This window comes from Ischnura elegans, chromosome 10 (assembly GCF_921293095.1).
Source record: "Ischnura elegans chromosome 10, ioIscEleg1.1, whole genome shotgun sequence".
Taxonomy (NCBI): Eukaryota; Metazoa; Arthropoda; class Insecta; order Odonata; family Coenagrionidae; genus Ischnura; species Ischnura elegans.
The window spans coordinates 55,531,671-55,555,996 of NC_060255.1; the positions used below are offsets into that span (position 1 = coordinate 55,531,671).

A 24,326-nucleotide genomic window follows, 5' to 3' on the forward strand; every position below is an offset into this window, starting at 1 on the left:
GTCTACGAAGCTCCAGAACAATTCTGGAAAAAGTTGAAATTTGAAAATATACTCCAAAACAAATGAATAACAATTTTCGTGTTTTGGCGCAAGAAAACGAAGGAAAGTGAAATCAAAGCTTAAAAGAATTTCAGGGTATCAGTCGTCGTACGATGTGTAAATAATGTAGTTTTGCTGGCTTGAGAATGAAAATTTAAGAATTCAACACATCTTCTTTGCAGTATTTACTCTAAACCGTGAGGAAGTGTCCGCTATACCTTCAACTAAATCTTGAAAATACAGGTTATTGAGTTGGTAGTTGGACGTGTGAGCTCACGAAAGCCGGTGTAATTATGTAGCTAGTTTATGCCGTCGATAGGGAGTCATCATTAAATTTTTATCATTAGTAGTGGAGTTATTCCTCATTTTGGAGAAGCAGGTTACTTTTTACTTTCGACATTTTTTTTTATCTATTTCTTAAATTGTCCAACGATATGGCTTTCAGCTAAACGTTGATTTGCCTATTTGCAAATGCGGCGCATGGAACATTCATAAGTTTGCCTTTTCAGGGTTATTCATTCTAATATTGTTCAACGTCCACTTTACGTGAGATCGTAAAGTTACGTTACGTATATTTTGTGAGATCAAACATGTCTGGTTCGAAGGAAACCCTTAATTTTGGTGTTATGCAAAAGAAGTCTGTGATAGAGAATATAACTCCTCACAAAATTGCTGTGGTGCTGTTAATATTAGAGTACTTTTACGTAAAGAAGAAAGGTAAATCCATAGAATATATTAAAATTAGCCATTTTATGTTTTGCTTCCTCCGTATGAAAAGTGGAATATTTCCTTTCAGCTAGTCCCACGAACCGCACAGACTTCTGCATGCTCATGTTGAAACTAATCCAGGTAAGGAGAATTAATTTCCAATTAAATCTAAAATGCAACCTTAAGCATGCTCTGAATAACTGTTTCATTTCATTTTTTTTTTCACTGTAATAAACGTCTTGCCATGAACATTCATAATTGATGAAGCAGTGAGCCAAGCCATCTTTTTTTATGAGAAAAATCAATGGTCGCTTTTTACAGTGTCCTGATATGGATTTAGAGGAACTACTATCTCTTCTTAAATCTGGAAAATATGCATTAATCCCGGCTCATATTGAGAATTTTGAATCTCAGTTGATGGGCGTCTACAGAAAAGGCGTTGCAGGACTGCTTGACATAATACAAAATGTAATTCACATACTAGTGGAGCCAACTGAACTTTTCCCTGGGGTCAATAAAAGTAGTGTGATTGGTATGCATTATTTTGTCTAATAGTAACTTTTCGCATGACTTGATTATCTATGTTTCCATCTGTCCTAGGCTGTACCTATTGTGAATATCCATACCTTTTGCAGGCTTATATTCAAGGAGGATAATTGTCTGCATGGATAAATTATCATTTTCACAAGTTGTTCGAGCTTACCAAAATTACAAAATTTATTATGAAAAGGCTCAAAGGAAGCATGATGTGCCAAAAGAGCCAAAAGCGACCCAAAAATCGGATCAGGATTCATACATGAACATTTTTGGTGATGGAACTTCCATTGAAATTGATTTCTCGTGTGCTGGGCCAGAAAAAAGGTAATAATGGTTATATCTTTATACATTTGAAATTTTCTTTAATTCTCAAAGGTATTGAGATTGCTTTTTTGTGAATTCGAGGGAGTTAAATTCTTTCACAAATGAATCTCAACTTCTTATTTGTTCAAGGAACAACAATGCAAGAGGTGGTTGCCAAAATATGCTGTTTCTATTTCTTTTTTAGGCAATCAAAAAACTGCCATTAATATGCCGCAACTAAACTACCTATAATACTCTCAGGCACAGTGGCGTAACTATGGAGGGCGGATGAGGGGATAGATCCCCCCCTCAAAGCTTCAAAGAAATAAAAAATATTTTTTAAAACTACTGTCATTTTGGAAAGTTAGTTACGGCATCTGTTTAAAGTTAAATTTTTAGTGCCAAAATGATGTAAAATGTATATTTAGGCATGTCATTTTTAAAAAAGTTCCCGGATCCCCCATTGCCTGGGGTAAGGGGTAGCCACCCCACATAGCAGAAATACGTCTCTGAGACGTCTCGAATATCACATGTTACGACTCAGAGACATTCTGAGAGCTTCAGAGGCATCTCTGAGATGTCACTATGTCCAAAAACATGGTCTATGTGACATCTCTTGAGACGTCTCTGAGATATCTCATTAGACTTTGTACTATGGTATGCTTTAAATTTAGGCAAAAAATAATTAAATTTAAATTATACAGTTATGGCCTACTTTTCTCGATCATTTTTAGCGATAAATTTTGTGATGGATCACCTTTTGAAAATAAGAAACCCATATTAAATGTCGTGATTTTAATAATCAAAACTGCAGATTTGCACCAAAAAATATATATGGAAGGCATTGATGGCGTTTAAATACTTTTTTTTTTAATTCCTGAACGTCTCACGATTACCTCTCCGAGACATCTGTGAGACATACGTGATATTCGAGTCATTCGAGACCATAGTGAGACGTCTCTGGGAGGTTCGTTGCTATGTGGGACCCCAGGTCATCCCATCACCCCCAAAGCACATTCCTAGTTAAGCCACTGCTCAGGCAACAAAAAGTGGTCTTATCATAATTCATTAACCCTTTCACTGCTGTGACTGTACCTGGTATGTTTGCACGGCAGGCTGCTGTGAACGTACCTTTTCTCCTGCCTGCCATGCACTGAGCGCTTTCGCTGCATGTGATGGGTAGGTTTCTGTGGAGTGCGCCGCAGCAAAAAGGTTAAATAACATATTCACCGGACGAAATATATTTGCTTAGGGATGTTAATAGTCAGTGGAGGCTACCAACCCATCTAACAGTTTGAACTCATTACAAAAATGATTCGAAGACAAAGTTATGACTTTTCCGTGTTTGAACTAAGAGTTAGAATAAACCAAAGATTTATTTAAAACGATTATATCTAAAAATTGCAAATCATTTTTTAAGTCTGAAATGCCATATTGCCTGCAACCTTCATTTATTTGCTGAAACATGAGGGACAAAATGCTACATAGCATCTAGAGGGATTGGATGGAAATGCTTATGATGTCATAAACCTTCTTTGGCTCTTGGAATGAAAGGGCTAATGACTTTAATGGTTAGTTGAAAAAGTTAGAAATTGTTTTAAAAAATGCTCATCTTTTTTCCAAGCACTATTGGTGGTAAATTGAATTAATGCATTGAGTAAATTATGGCTGAAGTTAACTTGAGAAATAATGGAATTACTTTTGACATAACATTTTAAATATGTTTCTTATTATTATTTCCTGGTGAATAATTGTGGAGATAGATGTGATTGCTTAACAGCATTGGTCAGCAATGTAGACAGTTACATTTGCTTCATAGGTATTCCATGCAAACTGGGATGGCACAAAACCTTCATGTTAGTGATTTTGATGAAACTTGGTCTCATAAATCTCTATGGGTGGCAAATCAACAATCCAATTTTTTTGCCTTCGGAAATCATATGGTTCCCACACCGCAATAGGCAAAAATTTAATGTGCTTGTCATGCATGGCATGCACTTTTCACTTTATTACTTTGTGGAACAGCAACCAAATGACTTTTGGGGCCTAAAAATTGGATTATTGGCATGCTCCCCTCAAAGATTTGTATGTCAGATTTTTTCCTTAACCCTTTTTGTGCGGCGCGCTGATAATTCGGCTTTTACGTTCATCATCATTAGTCAACAATCCTAAGATTGGTTTGACGCTGCTCTCCATTTCTCTCTCCTATCCACTAATCTCTTCATAGCTACATATTTATTCTCTTTTACATCCTTTATAACCTGTCCTATATAACTCATTCGAGGCCGTCCCTTGCCCTTTTTCCCTTCCACTTGTCCTTCAACGATTGTCTTCATCAGACCATCGTGCCTCAAAATGTGTCCAACTAAGTTGTCCCTTCTTCTGCTTAATGTTTTTAGGAGGCTTCTCTTTTCTCCCACTCTCATTAGCACTTCCTGGTTACTCACACGGTCAATCCATTTTATCTTCATCATTCTTCGGTAGCACCACATTTCGAATGCTTCCACTCTTGACTTCTCTGCTGCTGTCAACGTCCAAGCCTCGCTTCCATAGAGAAACATACTCCATATGTAGCATCTGATGAATTGTTTCCTTACTTCTATGCTGGTATTTTCAGCTGTAAGAAGATTCTTCTTTTTGTAGAAAGCCCTCTACAGAAAGAAGAATCTTCTTACAGCTGAAAATACCAGCATAGAAGTAAGGAAACAATTAATCAGATGCTACATATGGAGTATGTTTCTCTATGGAAGCGAGGCTTGGACGTTGACAGCAGCAGAGAAGTCAACGTCCAAGCCTCGCTTCCATAGAGAATAGGGGGGGCTTTTACGTTATTGTTGTTAAATTTGAGGACATTGAAATAAAAAAACTTATATATCAGTAAACGTGTAAAAATGTTATGATTATTGTCCAATTTAATCTGATTAATTTAAAAACAAATGCTTAAAGATATCTAAAAAATTAACTATATAATGTTTATTTTTCCTAGTTGCTACATTTTATTAAAATACCCTCCGCATTTTTCGACTGTACCTTGGGAAGAAGGATAGCACTAAAAGGGTTAAGTTTTATTATATAAATGTCATGCCAATTCTCACCATGATACCATAATCACATCAATGGGCTACCAATTAAAAATTCACTCACACCTGTTAAAGCAATTCCTTTGCAGAGTGCAGCTGATGAAAGGGAAAGTTAATTGAGGACAAAAAACTGTATTCCTAATCTTGCTAATCCCTCAAAACTCTAAAATAAGAAAGTTTGACATATGCTGCCTACTTTTCATGAGATAATAATGTCATTAGAGTTAATTTATTTGATTAAGAAGGACCTTTCATTGAGGAAATGAATCATCATCATCTGCAGAAGAGTTAAGGCTATTGATTTTTCATCACAAATAGATTGCAAATTAGGAGACATATCAAAAAACTTAAAGATCTCCTTATTTTTTAAATTGCTTTGCAATCAGCAGTAAAATAAAACTTGTGAACCAGTCCATTGTCTTATAATCACTGAAAAAATCAATATTTCCTCTATAATAAATTAAATTTATGCTTGGAAAACTTATAAACCTCAGAAATTCTCAAATTTGCACCTTTTAGATGCTGTAATCATACATTGTTTTGTGTCACTTACAGTGCTTTGTGGCATGATGTGGATGTTGGCTGTTGGTCACGGAGACAGGCTGAACTCTTTATAGCCCAACAAGCCGCCCTGCTCGAAACTAATGAAAGTGCAGCCCTTCCACCGCCAGTGTTACAAGAGAGGATGCTTGACCTCTTGAAAGCTAACCCCAAGTGTGCTGAAGCAGTGAGTATTATTGAAAATGGAATTGAAATGGACAGGACATTTTTATTATCATACCATTACTCACATCCTTACACATATTTCCTAATGCTACAGATGAGAATAATTACCTTATTTCTCCGAATATAGTCGTCCTCTGAATATAGTCTCCCCCTTAATTTTGAGGCCTCAGTTTCGGGAAACATTAAAAAAATATGCTTGAATATAGTCCCCCTTTACTTTTACCACAGGAATGCAGTTGCCCTTTTGGTAAAAAGGGGGGACTATATTCAGATAAATACGCTAAGTAGAGATACTACCTAATTGGCGTAAGTCAATAAGTCCATAGACAGAAAATCCCATTAAAGGTAGGTGGACATGTCTCCAAAACTGGTTTTGTAGCTGTCTTTGGCTATCAACTGTGAAGGAGATTATTTTCTTTCCAACTTTAATTGGCATTTAGATTTCCTGCATTTTAACATATTGTCTGCATACAAGACTTTGAAATAGTCTTAACCTGAAAAGCCTTGAAGACTCGAATACATATTCTGCCATATGTATTTCTCGTTTGAAAACTTATAGATATTTGACTATGCACATTAGCACATTATTAACTCCATCCCCCTTAATAATCAACCACCCAAAAACGTTCAAAGTATGCATTTAGCTCTTTTGGTTTATATGAGACTAGCAGGTCAACTGGCGTTGCTCGGGAAGGATAGTTAGTTGATAATCCCAGTCCCCTTCTGCTTAATGTATCCCATGGTTGACTCCAAATTGAAATAAGTTGGTGAGAGGAAGAAGCTGAACTGCAAACAAAGGAACAAACGATTTCCGTATATCACGGACAGGATCAGTTTACACCTCATTCCACATTGTTGGTGGTGATGCATGTCCATATGTGTACCAAAATGTTGTGTGAACACATACCCTAGCAAAAGCTTTGCACCAAGAGGATTAGTGTATTATCCTTTGAGTTATGTTTTCCCTGCTGTAAGTGGCAAGTGGTGTGCCTAACCAGCAGGATGTCCAAGCGCAGAAGTATGACGTGATGTACCTAATGAGAAAAAGATGCAAAGGACGCGTCGGTCACTACCAGAAGTAGTGCTAGGGGGTTTAGGAGCATGATATGCAACAATGTACCGTATTTGGTCGCAAGCCGTGCTACCATATGGAAATGCATAGCCAACATACAAACAGACATCCTCTGGGTATTGTGGTTTATTAATGTTCTGTGATAAAAATTTGTCATTAATTTCTGGATCATAATTTTATTTCAGCACTATCTCTGCTATCTCAACTGCATGAGGGTTAAAGAGTTTTGTGGGGCTGTTCATAGTCTTCACCATTGTTTTGATCGCAGTACTGTTGTTGCAGACAGTAAAGGAATCACGCAGGATGAAAAGAATAAAGGCTTTAGATATGCCGCTCTAAACCTGGCAGCATTGCATACTCAGTTTGGACACAAGTATGTACAATTCATGGAGAGATTCGTTATTTTGGTAAAGCGAGGTGTAGTGTGTTCATGAAGGTTACTATTCTTCTTTCAGGGAGAGTGCCTTGAGCATACTAAATGAAGCCATAAAGATTGCCCATGAAGCAAATGATAATGTTTGTTTGCAGCATGCTCTAAGCTGGTTGTATAAACTGGCTGATTCAAATAAAGTAAGTGAAGATTAATGAAGTTTATTCAAATTTCATTATACCTAAAAAGGAGGGATAAGTAGCATGAGTTTTTTCCATAATTGATATTTTCTCACTTTTCATAGTTCATATAAATATATATTATTAATCTGATATATGTATTAGATTTATAATGGCTCAATGAAAATTTTATAGCATTTTTTATTGTTGAAATTATATTAGTTAAATATTTTTGTATAAATATGATATGGTTACATCAGAGGGATAACTGAATTTCATCCCAGTGAAAATTTCTTTCTATATATTTCACATGAAAGGCTCTTGTGTAGCTCTAGGTAGATGAATCATCTCTGGATCAAAATTTCAATTTTATTCTGTTTTGTAGTAGTCACTGCTGGAATAATATTAAGTGCATTGAAAACATAATGCTTTGAGTCTTTGTTCACATGTGAATTTTTCAAGTGCAACTTTTTGACTTTAATGGAAAAAATTCCTTTCCAGAGACTACTCATTCAGCGCTCCATATCCAAGAGCACTGACTTAGGCCTCATGTATTTGGCATCTTTGGGAATGCAGTCTTTGGCCCAGCATGATGGACTCAATGGTGGGAAGCCATCCTCAGTGTTTGAGGTGGGTTTCAGTTCGCAGTGTGGTGTTTTCCATTAAAGTATGCTTATAGTATTTTTGTTTTATGTTCAATGAACATGGAAAATAGTTTGTTTGCCAGTGTTTTCTTTGTTGAACCAATATTTAAAAAATGAGTAATTTTTTAACTCGGGTGCACTTCTTGCCAATTTCCTTTATTTCAGTTGGTGACGGAAAGCGATGTTTTAAACTGTCAGCATTCAATGGGGGATTTGGCCGCATGCAGTTATGCATTGAAATCTGCTTTGTGGAACCTGTATGGTGAAACTGAGATGGCATCTCTTAACAGTCAGTTGCTGTTGCTTCTGAATACTGATGATGAGACACCTGGGTCTGTTGGAGGGAACTCAGAAGGGTTGTGCTTAGCGATCTGCAACGTAACAAACTACTTCATACATGAGGTAAATTAGGATGTTCATTATTCCTAGATCAGTTTTTTACTGCATACTCTTAAAATGCTTGATAATTTTATATGGTTTGTTGAATGTATATTTATAAAGTTTGTATTTTTACTCTCATTGCCATTAGTAATTCTTCAATTTTATTATAATGTCAAACTTTTTGAAAGAATGCTCATCTGAATAGTTGTTCTTGAGTTAAATAATTCCTTAGATGAGCATCTTTGTAGATTCAATTGAGTTAGTGGCTTTTTGTGATTGAATTTTACTTTTTGGTAATGGCATGACAGAGGCACTTGGTTTAAGTTTTTTGTGGCTCTGTGAGTTCATAATTTTAAGTGAGCAACAAACTGGTTTAAATTGAATATTTCTGGAGAAAGGATAATCTTAGAGCTTGGAAAAAATCTTTGATAGCCATTGTGTGGAACTGAATTTAGGGTACCCGACCGTTTTCCCGAATCATTTTTTCCGATGACCTTTTTCCCGAAAGCTTTTTTCCCGAAACCCTTTTCTCCGAAACATTTTTTACCCAACACCTTATTTCCCGATTGTATAAAAATGAGTTCATATTTTTCATAACCAAATATATTCATACACAAGATACATCATTTTTTTAGAAAATTATATTGTGCGCGATAGCTCTGAGAAATTCAAGAAAATTCCTATCGTTCTTGTAATCTTCATATTCTTCTACGACCGATTTCAGCCTCTCGTGCATGTCGTACCATTTCTTTTTTGGCTTCCGGGTGGTTTTTCCCGACTAGTAACCTAAAGCGGTTATTCCAACCGTCAGATGCATTATTTGTTGTTGCATAACCTGCTTTTGTAGCTCGAAATTAGTTTCAACGTCTTCAACTGGAACAAACGTTAAAGCTGCCATCATATGAACTGTCGTTTTGAGGGTTCTATCTGTTGGGTCATTGTAAGGGACGTGAAGTCCCACTTGTTGAATTTTACGATAAATAGCATGTTTTTTATACAATCGGGAAATAAGGTGTTCGGTAAAAAAAGTTTCGGAGAACAGGGTTTCGGGAAAAAAGCTTTCGGGAAAAAGGTTATTCGGGAAAAATGGATTCGGAAAAAAAATTCGGGAAAAAGGTAGGGAGTCAAATTTAGCATCTTTACTTTGAGAAGCGTTGATGTTATGTTAGACTTTGAATATGATTGGGTGATATCATTTTTCCATTTAAGTTATTTTAATGTAAATATTGGTTATTCCAGGGTGAATACAACATGGCTTTGGTTGTCCTTCAACTGGCAAGAGAAAAATTTCCCCGTGGATCTCTTTCGACCCATTGGATGCTTAGTGAACAGTTACTAACCTTCACACGTGCAAATTACAACTGTCAATGGCACGTAGCAGAGCAAGCTGCCAAGTCAATGGCATCTTTTGATCCATGGGAAAGCAAGTTGAGGTGAGTTTTATTTTCCCTGATTTGTTTTATGCCATGAAATTGGATTTATTATGCATTGATGGTAGACAGCCTCGGTCTCCATTGTTTTTTCAGCCTATTTTTTCTGACGATTATGCTGGATTTTATCGTTTTAATTCAATCCATATTTAAATTTGAGTCTTTTTTAAGCATTTGGGGATCCTGGTGGCCATCTTGCCAGTTTCAGGCAGTTTTTCACATATATCTTTCTTATTTCATCATGAGCGTACACTTTCCCTCACATATTTTTTATTCGTCACAAAATTTTGCTTCTAATGAATGCCATCTCAGTATCTTCTTGTTACAAACAGCTTTGCTAGCTCAAAAAAACCATATCAAAGAAGCAGGAGCTATTTCCACTATTTTATATTTATTTTACAAACAGTTTCGCTCAAAGCACCATCAGGTCTGATGATGCTGTAAGAGAAACCGGTCGTGCAAAACATATAAAATTGTGGAAATTGCTCCTGCCTCTTTGTTTTGTTCCATTTCCACTCCATCTCGCCTGAAACAACAGATTATATACAAAAAAATCATATTTCTCCAAAAGAGCCTATGTTAAATTTTCCTAATTTTACAATCAAATAGGCATGTAAAAAACAACTCGTGGGAATCACTTTTTCTTTGGATTATTGAAAGTGAATTTAAGGCAGCTAGAGTGCCTCTGTAAAAGTAGCAAAAATTTTATGAAACTATGGTATGCTTCTTTCATAGAATAGGTGACCATAGTTTCATAAAATTCTTGTTACTTTTACCGAGGCACTCTAGCTGCCTTAAATTCAGGAATCTTATAGCATCGCTTCTTGTCCTTTCAATTTTTAGGATGATTGAGCTGTGTGTTTCAAAGGGGGAGCATCCAAATGCTCTCATCCTTGCCAAGAAAATCCTAGCACTCTGCCAGAATTGGATGGAGAAGTGTGGTGTGGATGAATTGCCTGGACAGAAGAACTGTGGGTCAGCTGCTGAGATGGACTCACATTGCAGCCACAGGTCTGAGCATGGAGCAGAGACCCAATCTCTTCCCTCCCCATCACAGCCCCTGCCATTTGTGCCGGTGCGGGCCCTCATACTGCTGGCCGAGGCTAACTTCAACACCAACTTCCGGGCAGCTGTCTCATGCCTCACAACAGCCCTTTCTTTGGCCCATCGCTATCATTTGGAGTATCTTTCTGCTGTTTCTGGAGTCGTAATGGCTGACCTTCAGGTAGATCTCTGTTTGCTTGGTGTTTGTCAACCAGGATTTTGTTTAAATATACTTTTGATGGATATAGTCCCCCTCTCATAAAAGTTGCATTATACCTTGGCACTAAATTATATAGTAGCCATTACAACACACAATTATGTCAAACTATTAAACTTCTCTTTATTAAACTAATCATCAAGTCTCGTAATTGATCAAGAATGGGAAAGCAAATGTTATGGGTTTTAAAATAATGCTAGAAACATGTTCTAAAATATAAAACATTTATATATTAGTTAAAGATCATAACAATATACTATAATGATACTTAAAATAATTATGTATAATGATTGTTGAATTGCTAAAAATGCATTTGACCTAACGCAATAACTACATAAAGGTGTGTCACAACAATAACTGGTGAGATCTTTAGGCCTTCTATGTTTTGCATTCACAATAGGGTACAACTTCGACAAGTTTTCTTTTTCAGCCCACCGATTAAATGGACGATTCCTAGTGATGGCATAAACAACTCTTTTTGTGGAGCTGCCTCACCGCTCATAGCACACTCCTGAGAGCCGCTCGCACAGTGCGACTCAGCAAAGTGCTTCTAGGTTGAGGGGAGGGGGAAGAGAGGAGTGGAAGAAAGGGGAAGAGGGGAAGGTGGTGAGGGGGGATTTCTGAACGTACTGTAGCGCCGGTTCGCCGCCGGTTCGCTGGAGAAGGATATTCAAAATAACGTTCGCTCACTTCGAGGTTCAAACCACAACTCCTTTATTCTCTCTCTTTTACAACGGGCCCCAAAAGCCCTTCTCCCGTCGAGGGCTTCACGCCCCCACCTCCTGGGTTTCCCCCAAGAGTCCATGTCCTGAGTAGCGGACAGCGCTCCGCTACACTGCCCCCTCCTTTCAAAGGCGTCGCGCCCTCGCGACGGTCAGCATAGCTGGAACCTTCGCTGTCCTCGGATCTCGGAAAGTTGGCGCCTTTATCTCCTTACCTCTGAAACGAAAAGAAAAGAGACCACCCCCCCGGAATTACTCCTTCCTCAGAGCCCGGCTTGAAACCTTTCTGGCTCCCTTGTCACCCGTCTGGGATATCGCATGGTCGGCTCAATAACCGCTTCAGCTGGTGGCTCCTCTCTCGCTGCCGGAGTCGCTTGGCCCTCCTGTGTTGGTGGAATGGAGAAAAACTTCCATCCACCCCCTCCGCGGACGACCGGTTTTTCCCTCGCTGTCTCGGCCTCTCTTGGCCCATCTTTTGTCTCTTCAACTCCGTCCGTATTCTCACATTCCTTTTCCGTGTCTCCTCCCGGTCTTTCCTCCCACCTTTTGAGTCGGTTGAAGTGTACCACTAGGCGGCGGCGAGGATTATCCACCTTCTTCACTCGGTACGTGACCTCGGACAATTTCCGTATGATTTGGAAAGGACCCGTCCAGGGGCGATGGAATTTGCGACACTTCCCTCTTGCCGTAGCGGGATCGTGGAGCCATACCCTTTCCCCTTCCTCAAAGGGTGCACCGTGACAACGGCGGTCGTATTGTTCTTTTTGCCGGAGGTGGGCCGACCCAAGCCTCTGCCGTGCGAGATCATGGGCTTTCTCGAGGCTCTCTCGCAAGCGTCTCACAAAGTCGCCTTCTTTCGCCACCCCCCTCTGCACGTCAGGGATCCCCCACTCTAACTCAATGGGAAGGCGCACTTCTCTGCCAAACATAAGAAAATAAGGTGTAAATCCTGTGCTGCTGTGTTTGGCCGACCGATAGGCTAGCATGACGGAATCCAAATGCTCATCCCATTCGGATTCCATATCCGTCCACTGGCTCAACATAGCTAATAATGTTCTATTGAACCGCTCGACTTGGCCGTCCGACTGTGGGTGGTAGGGTGATGTTCTTGTTTTTACCGCCCCAATCACTTTACACATCTCTTGGAAGAGGCGGGATTCGAATTGGCGTCCTTGATCAGTATGGATTTCCCGTGGCACTCCCCACCTGCACACGAAGCCCTTAACATGATGCGCCACTGTTTCCGCCTCTTGGTTATGCATGGCATACGCTTCGGTCCACTTGGTGAACTCATCAGCGACCACCAATATATATTTATTTCCCAGCTTTGTTTGAGGAAGTGGTCCTAAAATGTCCATGGAAATCCTTTCCATCGGTCCTCCCGTCGGGCAATGACCCAGTGGTGCTCGTTGCTGGTGAGGCGGGGATTTCCGACGCGAACAATCTTCACACGTGCGGCACCAAATTTCCACGTCTTTTGTGTATCCGGGCCAATAGTAGCGCTCTCTCACTTTACCTAGAGTTTTCTCGTACCCTAAATGGCCTCCGACGGGCGAATCGTGCAAAGCCCGAAGAATTTCGTCCCTAGCCTCAGCAGGCACAATTATCTGGAGACGGAAGGCGTCCCTTCCTTCTTCTTCCCACCTTCGAAAGAGAGCCCCATCCTTAAACACTAGTCTATCCCATTGTGTCCACAAAGCCTTCGCCCTCGGGCAGTCACCCCTCCTCTCTCCCTCGGACGGCCGAATTCCTGCTTCGAGTGCTTCCATTACCCTTCTCAGCACGGGGTCTTTGCTTTGTCTGTCTCTCACGCTTTCACTGGGGGCCTCTAAGACGACGTCGATTTCCGCTGAAATCAGCTCCCCCTCTCCCCGAGCGCACTGTTTACAAACAGACCGGGATAAACCGTCGGCATTTCCATGTTTGTTTCCCGGCCGATGCACCACTAAAAAGTCATACTCCGACAATTGCTCAAGCCAGCGAGCAACTTGTCCTTCCGGTTCTCGAAACGATCTCAACCACTGTAGGGAATTATGATCGGTGCGCACCACAAACCGTTTGCCTAATAAATATTGGCGAAAATGGCGGGTAGAATTTACTACCGCCAAAAGTTCACGCCTCGTCACACAATATTGTTTTTCGGCACGTGAGAGCGTCCGACTATAATAGGCCACAACCCTTTCCTCGCCTTCCTGTCTCTGGCTGAGTACGGCCCCGATACCCATCCCGCTAGCGTCACAGTCGAGCGTAAATTCGCAGTCCATCCTCGGGAAGGCCAAAATCGGTGAACACGTTAGCTTTCGCTTAAGAGTCTGAAAGGCGTCTTCACATTCTGCACTCCATTTAAATAAGGCATGCTTTTCGGTCAACCTGTGAAGGGGGCAGGCTATCTGTGAAAAGTCTCTAATAAACCGCCTGTAGTAAGACACAGTTCCTAGGAACGCCCTAAGCTCCTCAAGGGATGCTGGAGATCGCCATTGTGTGATCGCGGCAATTTTATTAGGATCCGTCGCGACACCATTTTTGGAGACTATATGGCCTAAAAATTTCACAGATGGTTTCATGATTTGGCACTTCTCAGGCTTAATTTTCAGTCCCGCCTTCCTTAGGCGTATCAACACATCTGTTAGCCTTTCTACGTGCTCCCTAAAATCCCTTCCAAAAATTATGACGTCATCCAAGTACACCAAACAAGACCTCCACTGTGCACCCGCGAGCACTAGGTCCATTAGTCTTTGGAATGTACTGGGTCCGTTGCACAATCCGAAAGGCAGCACTTTAAACTGATATAGACCGTCACCAGTGGTAAAGGCTGTCTTTTCTCGATCAGCTTCCGCGACCTCGCACTGCCAGTATCCTGACGCCATATCTATTGTGGAGAAAGCTGTTGCGCCGGCGAGCGAATCGAGAATGTCGTCCATGCGGGGGAGGGGATAAGCATCTTTGTGAGTCACGGAATTCAGACGCCTATAATCAACACAAAATCGCGTCGATCCGTCTTTCTTTGTCACAAGAACGATCGGTGAACTCCAAGGAGATGATGATTCTTCGATTATATCGTCCCTCATCATTTCCTCTACGATTCGTCGCACTTCTCCGCGTCTGTGGATTGGCAATCTCCTGGGAGGTTGCCGAATCGGGGACACATCCCTAGTCTCTATTGTGTGCTTAAGAATGTTTGTACGCCCTAAGTCGTAGGGTCCTCGAGAGCACACATCTGAAAACTCATTCAACACTGTTTTGAGTTCCTCTATTTCCGCTTCACTAATATCGGCACAGTTTAAGTCAAAGAGGGAAGATGCTGGGGGGAGATGCGCGTTCTCCAGACTAAAAACGGGCTTTTGACATGTTTCCACTTGTTCTCCACAACACTCGTGCAATACGCCCACTTTCGTGTCTTTGTATAGAGTCACTGTCTCTCCCAAGGGATTCAGGAAAAGCATATTCACCGTATCCTTCACGTTATGCAAAATCCGCGCACCGAAAACGCCATAACGCTCTAAAAGTTTTGGGTTTGGCTCGATTATCCCCACTTTTTCTTTGAACCCCGGGTCCGAGCTCACCAAACACTCCACTACCACTTCGTGGTGAGGAGGAAGAACAACGTTCTCCTTCAACGTCACTGCGCAGCCCCACTCGCACTTTCCCTCACTTGAGAGAAAAGGCACCGCTTTTCCGCGGAGAAGAATGCAATTCCGGGAAAAAGCCACGTCACACTGATGTGCTCGCAGAAAATCGGCACCCAGGAGGCATCCCTTCGATAGGCGCGGGGCGATGAGCACATCATGAGAGAACTCTTCCCCTCCGATCTGAAGTATCACTTCACCCTTCCCAAGCACCCGTAATGGCTCCCCATTCGCCGTTATTAGTGTCACATTGTCTGTTATGATTTTCCCCGAATTTTCGGTGCGGCTCCATATTTCTTCCGATATCAGTGACACTGCCGCTCCCGTGTCTATTAGTATCTCGACGGGGATCCCCGAAACGGATCCGCGCACCAGGGGCACTGACTCGGACAAAATTGTCCAAATTTCCTTTACTCCGCGTCCTCCGACGCCCTCGAGCGGTGAAGTAGTGTCTCGGTTTCCTTTTCCGTCTGCGGCCGAGAAGGTTACCGTCTCCTCGGCCTCCCATCGTTTCCCGAGAAGGAAAGCCGTGGGCATTCGGCCCTCAGATGGCCCTCCTCGCCGCACATCCAACAGCGCGGCCGATCTCTGCGCCTCACACTGGAATTAGGGCGCCGCCTCTCCGGAGCGGGAGCGGGGTCGTGGTCCTCACCACTCGACATAACCATCCCTCGTAGAAATTGCAACACCTCTCTCATTGTCTCTGAGTTCTGAGTCAACGCGGCCTCCACTCTGTCCTCGCGACCACACCCTCGACTCCCCACACCGATATCCTGTGACCTGACGAGCGTCGCCGGCGCCAACGCATTCACTCCCCTGGTGGATGACTCGGCGAAATGGATTGCCTCCATCTCGATTGCAACGCCGATTGCTTCCTCGAGGCTAGCAGGTCTCGCCTGCTTCACCCACACCCGAATGTTCCCGTCGAGCCCATCGAGGAAGCGGTCGCGCACTACGGCCTTTCTCGCATCCTCGGGCCAGGAAGGGTATGCGCGCCGAGCAAGGCGCCCGAGGTCCGTGGCAAAGGCGGCGATGTCTTCTCCGGGGTTGCGCGCCCTTTGGACGAATCGCGCCTTCTCCTTCTCGCTCGCTTCCCTTGGGTTGAAGCGCCGCCCCAACGCCTCCCGCGCCTTTTCATAGCTCCCTCTGTTTTCCTCCGGCAGATCACGAAACGCCGAGAGAGCGTTTCCTGTGAGGCAGAGTCTCAGGTAGAGCGTCTTCTGCTCCTCAGGCCATTTATTTATTTCCGCCACTGTCTCAAATTGGAAGACCCAGTCTTCCCACTCCTCCGCACCACTAAACTTCTCCGGCATCACCATACCCGCCATGGCTGCCGCCGCCGAACCGCACGCAAAATCTCAGGAACGAGAACACAATCCTACCGACTGCGCCAATGTAGCGCCGGTTCGCTGGAGAAGGATATTCAAAATAACGTTCGCTCACTTCGAGGTTCAAACCACAACTCCTTTATTCTCTCTCTTTTACAACGGGCCCCAAAAGCCCTTCTCCCGTCGAGGGCTTCACGCCCCCACCTCCTGGGTTTCCCCCAAGAGTCCATGTCCTGAGTAGCGGACAGCGCTCCGCTACAGTACGTTTAAAATGCAACATTTCCTAGATCACAACTTGAAAAATTGTGAACAATAAAAAGTTATGGTACCTTTTCACGCGATTTATTCAATACGACCGGTTTCGTTGCAGAGGCGACATCATCAAGTACAGAAATCGTTATATTAACAGTTATTTTGTTGTTGTTTGTCTGGTTGCTATTACGCGTTGGTAGGGGAGGGTCGCGTTGGGGTTGGAGCGTTACTCAGCTTCAGGGGAATTTCCAAGAGGAGGGAATAGTTGATAAAAATATTTTCATTCGCTAAAATTCCATTCTTGATGTGCTTCCTAATCCCCAACTACTCCAAGCAGTCCATCCTTCTTCCCTTTTTCTCAAGGTGGAGAATTTCCGGAACAAAATCGCTCCTGTGGTCACTCTCCCATAAGTGTTTCGCGGAATGTGATTTGTCTAACTCCCCGTTTCTCAAATGCCTTCCGTGTTCCTCTGTTCTTAATCGGAACGAATGTCCAGTCTGGCCTATGTAACAGGTCTCACAGTCACTGCACTTGAGTTTGTAAATGACACTTCTATCATTTATGTCAATTTTATCTTTCGTATTGCATAACAACGCCCTTAAGTTAGATGTGTTATAATATGCAATTTTAAATTCTTCTCTGGGAAAGATGTTTGCGGTTGCCTGTGAAATATTTCCGTAATAATTCAGTTTGCGCCAGCATTTCTTATGCTCATTATGAATGGATGAATGGTATATCATTTTCTGTGCCTGGAGGGAGTATTTCTCCCTTAACAATTTATCTATGACACCAAAATGAAATACCATATGAAATGATATACCATTCATCCATTTATAATGAGCATGAGAAACGGTGGTGCAAACTGAGTTATTACGGAAATATTTCACATCACATCATTATTCAACTAATGTTAAATGTAACTTTTTTGTCACTTATCGCAATTTATTTGGGTTTTTGAGAGCTTAAACATAATAAGAATGTTTTTATTTACATTTTCCCGAAAAGTTTGCTTTTTCAAAGCTGAAATTAACGTATTTAGAGCCGTTTGAAAATTGAGAATTTTAGCTATCCGAAAAAAACTGAAATTTTCGTGCAAGCATTTCGATTTTCTTTACTTGCTTCTTATGTACTCATAATACGAAGATGTTTTTATGTAATTATGATGGTCATAACATGTACATTTCATATTAAGTATCGTGTTTGTATGTGAGCCTAATATTTGGGATGTTATGATGCAAACCATTTTGGTGGTACCATATGGTACCGCTAGGCGCTTGCACTACAGTGTTTTGGCAGAAAGCGTAAATGCGCATATTTCTGTTGTTTTCGTTTTCTAACAGTTCTTTATTTTACAATTACATATTTATTTTTCATCATTTATATTATAAATTTTCCGTTATATCAATGTTATTACGCATATACATAAGTTAATTTTTTTTGTTATATTGACGTCATCCAAGTACATAAGGCCCGCCTTTTTTCAGAATCTCGTACCCAAACGAGGGCTCAAGAAGTGGGAGGTATGATTGCATACCTGAACCCTATTTAGAAAGATGAATAGGAAGAGTATCTGTGTACTCAATTAGGAAGGGGGTATGATGGTGAATAAGGGGGCTTACTAAGGGGAAAATTCAATGACGGCTGGCGGCAAGAGACCACCACGGGACAGACATCATTTCGACAAGAAGCAGTCTAATCACTTAAATTATTTTTGTCTTACGGATCTCAATCACACTCAGATACTTTGCACACTTTCATGTGCTAGTAAAGCCGAAATAACTTACACATACTGCTTATAATGTAGCATGTGCTGCTGCAAAGAGAGGATGAATACCTTCCTTCTGACTGAGGAAAATTGAATAACGAGTGGACGCCAATTTCGCTCGAATTTGAAGTTGTTGTTCGAAAAGGTGGACAAACAGCTGAGTTTATCTCAAGAAATGTCTGAGAATTTTCACGAGTGAAGTGAAACTGGACCGAGCCGTAAAGCAGAAAAAGGTATAAAAATAGGGAGGAAGGATGCTTTTTTGATGATGAAGAGATTGTAAAGCACGAAAGGATTTCTCGTAATCCTGATTACCAACTCACTGTTCCATGAAGCATCCCCAACCAGAACATTTGAACTGTCTTTGACAAAAATGTCCTTATGCACGAAGTGTTAGAACCGAATAGGTGTGTACAATTCTGCAACTATTATGACCCAAATATAACACATGTGGTACTGAAAATATTTGTTGCAATTCTTTTTATAAGTTGGCCTAAAACGACTCCCAGTAAAAGGGACTATTGTGAGGCAGCACCAAACGCCAGAAATAATCTTACTTATTACACAATGAGACGTGACAGATTTCTACAAATTCGTAGGTTTATTTGTTGCTGTGATTACACCGCAATGGGAATATCAGATAAGATGCTTTAAGATTTAACTTTTTTGGCTTAAAATGTGATTTCCGAAATGTTTTTCAAATTCCGATTTTTTTGACCTCTTAAACGCCTAGCGGTACCATATGGTACCAGGATGTATCTCGGTAACTATTAGTGCTAAAAGAATAAAATTTGCACTGAATGACTCAGACTTACATTGGTATTAAATATATGATTACCACAAAAATCGCAGAAACTTTTTAATTCAGGCGTTACCGGGTTAATGGACCCTGCCTAATATTTACCATGTCGATGGGTAAGTTTTAACAACACATATCTCAAATTCGGTTGGTTTGAAACAGGCATCTTAAAAAAAGCGTAATAACATTAAAAAAATAAAATACAAGCATAAAACAGCTCTTTCTTTGCAAATGAATGCTTCTATTTCAATTTTATCAACTTTTGGTTTTTAATTTCAGTGTGCAAGTAACACATATTAATCATTTTTTTGCTCTCCTGAAAATCTGCTATTTTTGAGATACGTGTTGTAGCCATCGATATAGAGTTTTAATGTATTGTTATAATTACTTTCCATTTCAGCTCAGAATGGGATTGTCATCTCAAGCTCTGGGTGTGCTTGAGCAGTGCCTGCCCGTTATATTGTCCCATGGCAGTCGGTACATGAGGGCCAAGGCTATGATGGTGTTGGTGCAATGCAAGCTGGCTGCGAGTGCTACTCGACTGCCAAGGTCCTCGGTGAAAGGTGCTCCTGTGGGAGGGGAGGAAGAGGGTGCAGTCCACGGCCCATTGTCACCACCCAGCAAGAAGGAGATACTGGAAGAGTGTGTGAGGGTACTGGAGGGCGTGAAGACAGATTTAGAGAAGGTGGAAAGCATTTCCCTGTTAAAGGACGTCCTCGTTCTTCAGGTGCGTCGTCTTCCAAGCTCGATTTACTAGGGATAATATTAATAATAAAAATGTCATCTTTATTACTAGTGAATTTAGGACTAGATAATCCTTTCTCACAACTTACTTGTTTGACTATCACATACATCCATTTAAGTGTACTGGGACTAGCCACAGTGATAACTTTACGGTAGTCTCCCATGCTGCACAAGTTGTGCAAAATACCAACAGAAAAAAATCAAATTCCCCATAGGCGAATGATTATTTTTCTCTGTGGATTTTTTGCTCATACATCCATACCATAGATGATGGTGAATCCACCCAGGTGGGATTCGAACGCGTGATCGCGGTTGGCAGTAGGGGACATTACCCCGGAGCCACGTTGGCCGACACCGATGGATGGGTGGAATCCTCAATCTTCACAATCCGAATCCAAGAAACAAATCTTTCTGTTATTTCAGTCAAATCTCAAATCCATATTCACGAACTTCTTGATATTTGAAAATTTATTGACTCTGTGTATGAATATTCACCTCCTGGAAGAATTACAGTGGAACCTCGATCTATCGTTTTTCAGGGGGATGGATGAAAAAACCGATGAATGCGGGAATGTTTGTCTTGGTTGCCTATGTCCCAGGAAACGCTTGATTTTTGCGAATTATGATATTCATTAACGGATTCAAACAAGATTTTAGCTGATTACAGGAATATTATTACTTTATCAAAACACTTAGGTCATATTGTTGATTCGAATTATCTCTCTTTCAAATATCCTAAAGGAACCTTGCGGTCTTGCTAAAAAATGTTTGCACTCCACTCGGAATTTTCACTTCTATTTCACTGTAAAAATTCTTATCCATCAAATGCCATTTCAAGTACACATATTTACGAGAAATGTGCGTGTTGTGCCTCAAACAACTGATTTTGCCGTCGCAGTGATTGGTTATGAGATGGATCAAGAAGGTCAAAAATAGTTTATTATTTGAAATGTTGCTTTCTAGCAATTAAAATTTTAATATGATTGAGGCAATGTGGCGTTAATCATCAGCGGCACGCCCACCTGATCCTCGGCTTCATCCCACTTCTTGTTTTCACCAGGGATCTCGCTATACCCCCAGCCCTGCCTCATATGCTAGCGGACATACCGAGGGGTTCTACAATATTCGCGCATATCTGGCCCGGATTTTCTTCATCTTCAATTATTTTCAGTCCATCTTTTACAGCTCTCACTTGTGTCTTCGGAAGGGCCATGGTCCGAAATCTGCAGAGGGTGAAGCATGACCATATTACTACGCAATGAAATTTTTTATCCTGTAGAGAAGGCAACTTACCCACTCATTTCTAACAATAAGTAGTGTAGCTCTAGATGAGCAGATGAATTCAGATTGCTAATAAAGAGAAACAAAATATCCTGAGAAGACATCGCTTCGTTAGCAACTCAGACAAGTGAAACTTGTAGCATAACTCGTAAATTGTAACCAGACGCCCTGTTTTCGAAAAAAAAATCCGCATCAACTACCGTGAAGCTCACTATCAGCTGCGAGGATATCGATATTCGCCAGAAATCACCATCATATTATTCCAACTATTTCCTTGCTTCAAATGCTTAAATAACGTTAGAAATACATCGTGTTTGGTATCATTCTTTTTTTAATTACGTGCACATTACTAATATTTAAATCTTATAAAAGTTTAATGATTCATGCTGCAGTTGACCTCCAGAAGTGGGGATCTTTGAAGCGAGTCAGCTAAAAAAGTCAGCGGTCGAGAAAGGGGGAGGCGTGAAAAAGGTTTCTTTTGTTTTAGCAGAGTCAACAGAAAAGTTCGTGCAATATATATCAGAACTATGAACATATATGTATACCTGAGGAAATGAGAAAAATAAGAAATCAGTTGTTACAAAATTTATTCAAATTAAGTAGGTTTTGGTAGTGACATTTGTCTTCATCCAAGCATGGCGTTCTGTCCTTGGTCATAGGTATCTCTTAGGAGAATAGTCATTGCTTCCACAGTTGCATTTCCTGTGACTGATCATATTTTTGCCAACATAAAATGAAAGTGGTGCATTGTCAATGATTGTGGTAGTTTTCACTATGATATCAATCTCTCATTTAGCATTTTTAATAACTGCCGCCAGTTATGGTCAGTTTTGTCTTATTAATTTTTCTTTCAACAGGCATGCATGTACAGGGAGCTGGGGCGTGTTCCAGACTGCCAAAAAAGTGCCTTGGAATACAAAGCTTTGGTTCAGAACTCACCATTGCTATCTTTCACAAAGAAAGTTTGATGGAGATTATTGTGATAGCTCTTGCAGTTGAAGTGTTCTTGAGGAGTGAGCGTGAATAAGTGTCCATCTGATAAAATGAATAATGGATAAAATGATGGGCTGGTGGATAAAGTGATAAAAGTTACTGGTCTGTTCCTGGCACCAATTTTTATTTGAATCGGTTAAATTAGTGGCTTCATTTGTTTAGTTGACTGGAGTTTATACTTTGCAGCTCATTTTTAATGAAGTGACAGCTTAATATGAGTGGTTTGAAGTATGTTCATGGATGGTTCATGTAGCGAAGAACATGAAAGTGAATATTCGATTGCAAAAGAATTTTTTAGTGGGGAAACAGAATTTTGTGATGACTGCTTGAGGTATGTGGTGGCAATTGATTTCTCATTACTTGTTTTTAAATTAATAAAATCTCAGGTAAGAGTGCAGTTTTCTGGGAGCCATCGATTATTATTTTCCTGTGAATGAAAGGAAGTTGTGTGTTCTTCTCTTTACTAGGTTATGTATGTGTGTGTGTAAGTGCTTGTGTATGTGTATCTGGTGGTTGTTTTGTTGAAACAGGTAAATGATATTGTGTGAAAGAAGAATTTTCATGTTCCGAAGTTAATTATAGTATGTGTGCAATGTTGATGAAAAAACCTTAAGACATGGATGAAAAGAAGTCTTCGTTGTGAACTGTGTGAATGTGATGCTTGTCTTGGCCAACTCTTAGGTTGGTCTTATTGTGCGTTTTGTTTTTTTTTTATCAATGGAGTAAATGTAGGATGTTGACTTAAGATTGAAGTATCCTATCTCAGTCTAACTTCAGAACTGCTTTTGAAGTAATGCAGTCTTATTAAAAATGATGCTGATTATAAAAATAAAATTTGTATTTTACTTCTTGATGGGAATTTTTTTTCCAAAAGCTGTTATTATTCATTGCAGTTCAGCAAGCGTAACAATTATTGATCTCTTGAGAAGCAGTAAAATAAAAGTTTTTCTATTCGGGTCTCATCTAACGGTGTAAGGATATCATATGGTCAAATCAAAGGGTCCATGGAAGAAAGTGTTAAGTTTTTATGGTAATGTTGGAGGTAATATTGGAGGCCATGTTAGACCATAAAGTGTCTTTGGAAATCTGGAAGGTATGCTTGAATTTTAAGGGCCTGTAACTTTTTGTGATTTTTTTAAAAATCTGGAATGTTTATAACAATCTCCTGAAAACAATTAAACACCAAATATTATTAACTGCTTTCAAAATAAGATATGTATGTATAACCATGTACAATTTTATGGAATTACTCTTGGTGTGAGTAAAAAAGTGAATGGAATACCTAAACTTAGTTTGGCCCATATAGCTTCTGCACTTCTATGAGTGGATATGTTTGCTGGTAAAAAGAAACTTAAGAAAACCTTAGGAATTATGTTCTACGTAAACTACCCATGTGTGCCATAATGCGAAGGAAATTATCTATCCCAATTGCTTTTTTTTGTACACTTACACCTTAGCTAATTATTTATATTTTTTATTTAATTTTTATTATTCGAATTTTATATACCATGTAAGACACTTAATCTATGCATGCATCTGTTCATGCAAAAATCACAGCAATGTAAATTAAACTTAAGCCAAGAAATGTTAGAGCGTAGGTTTCCGCGGCGATGGTTTGATCTCTGCATTTCTCCAGGGTTTTCTTCCGCGTCAGATTGTTGGTTGACAACAGTTTCGCTGGCTATCCTGTCAGCGTCTTTAAGGTAAGGCCTTCGACCTGAAGACGCTGGCAGGATGGCCAGCGAAACTGTTGTCAACCAACAATCTGATGCGGAAGAAAACCCTGGAGAAATGCAGAGATTAAGCCAAGAAAACCTGGAATTATGTTTGAATTTTATATTTGGATTTTTTTAGGTCCCTGGCTCAAGGAATGTTAAACATAATATGTACCTACTTACATGGGTATTTTCAAAATAGGTTTGGCATTGTTTAGTGCCATGTACTTATATTCTTTGGCCATTTGTATTTAGGTGTCCACTCATCTGGAAAACCTTGAAAGACATGGAATTTACTTGTGTGTGATGTGTAATAGAATGTGAGGAGAAAATGATGAAAAAGTATGGAAAAGTCATATTTGCTGTAAAA

At 40.4% G+C, this 24,326-nt stretch overlaps 1 protein-coding gene across 1 annotated transcript; it reads left to right on the top strand.

Moving 5' to 3' along the window:
• The first annotated feature begins 78 nt into the window (after positions 1-78).
• Positions 79-23,092, top strand: LOC124166381 (anaphase-promoting complex subunit 5). Its single transcript, XM_046543887.1, has 14 exons — positions 79-418; positions 549-756; positions 836-888; positions 1,069-1,279; positions 1,383-1,608; positions 5,223-5,394; positions 6,651-6,838; positions 6,921-7,035; positions 7,516-7,644; positions 7,824-8,060; positions 9,279-9,472; positions 10,313-10,694; positions 19,624-19,950; positions 22,106-23,092. The coding sequence occupies exons 2-14, from the start codon at positions 630-632 to the stop codon at positions 22,214-22,216; spliced, it is 2,472 nt and encodes an 823-aa protein (XP_046399843.1). The 5' UTR covers positions 79-418; positions 549-629; the 3' UTR covers positions 22,217-23,092.
• The last annotated feature ends 1,234 nt before the right edge of the window (positions 23,093-24,326 follow it).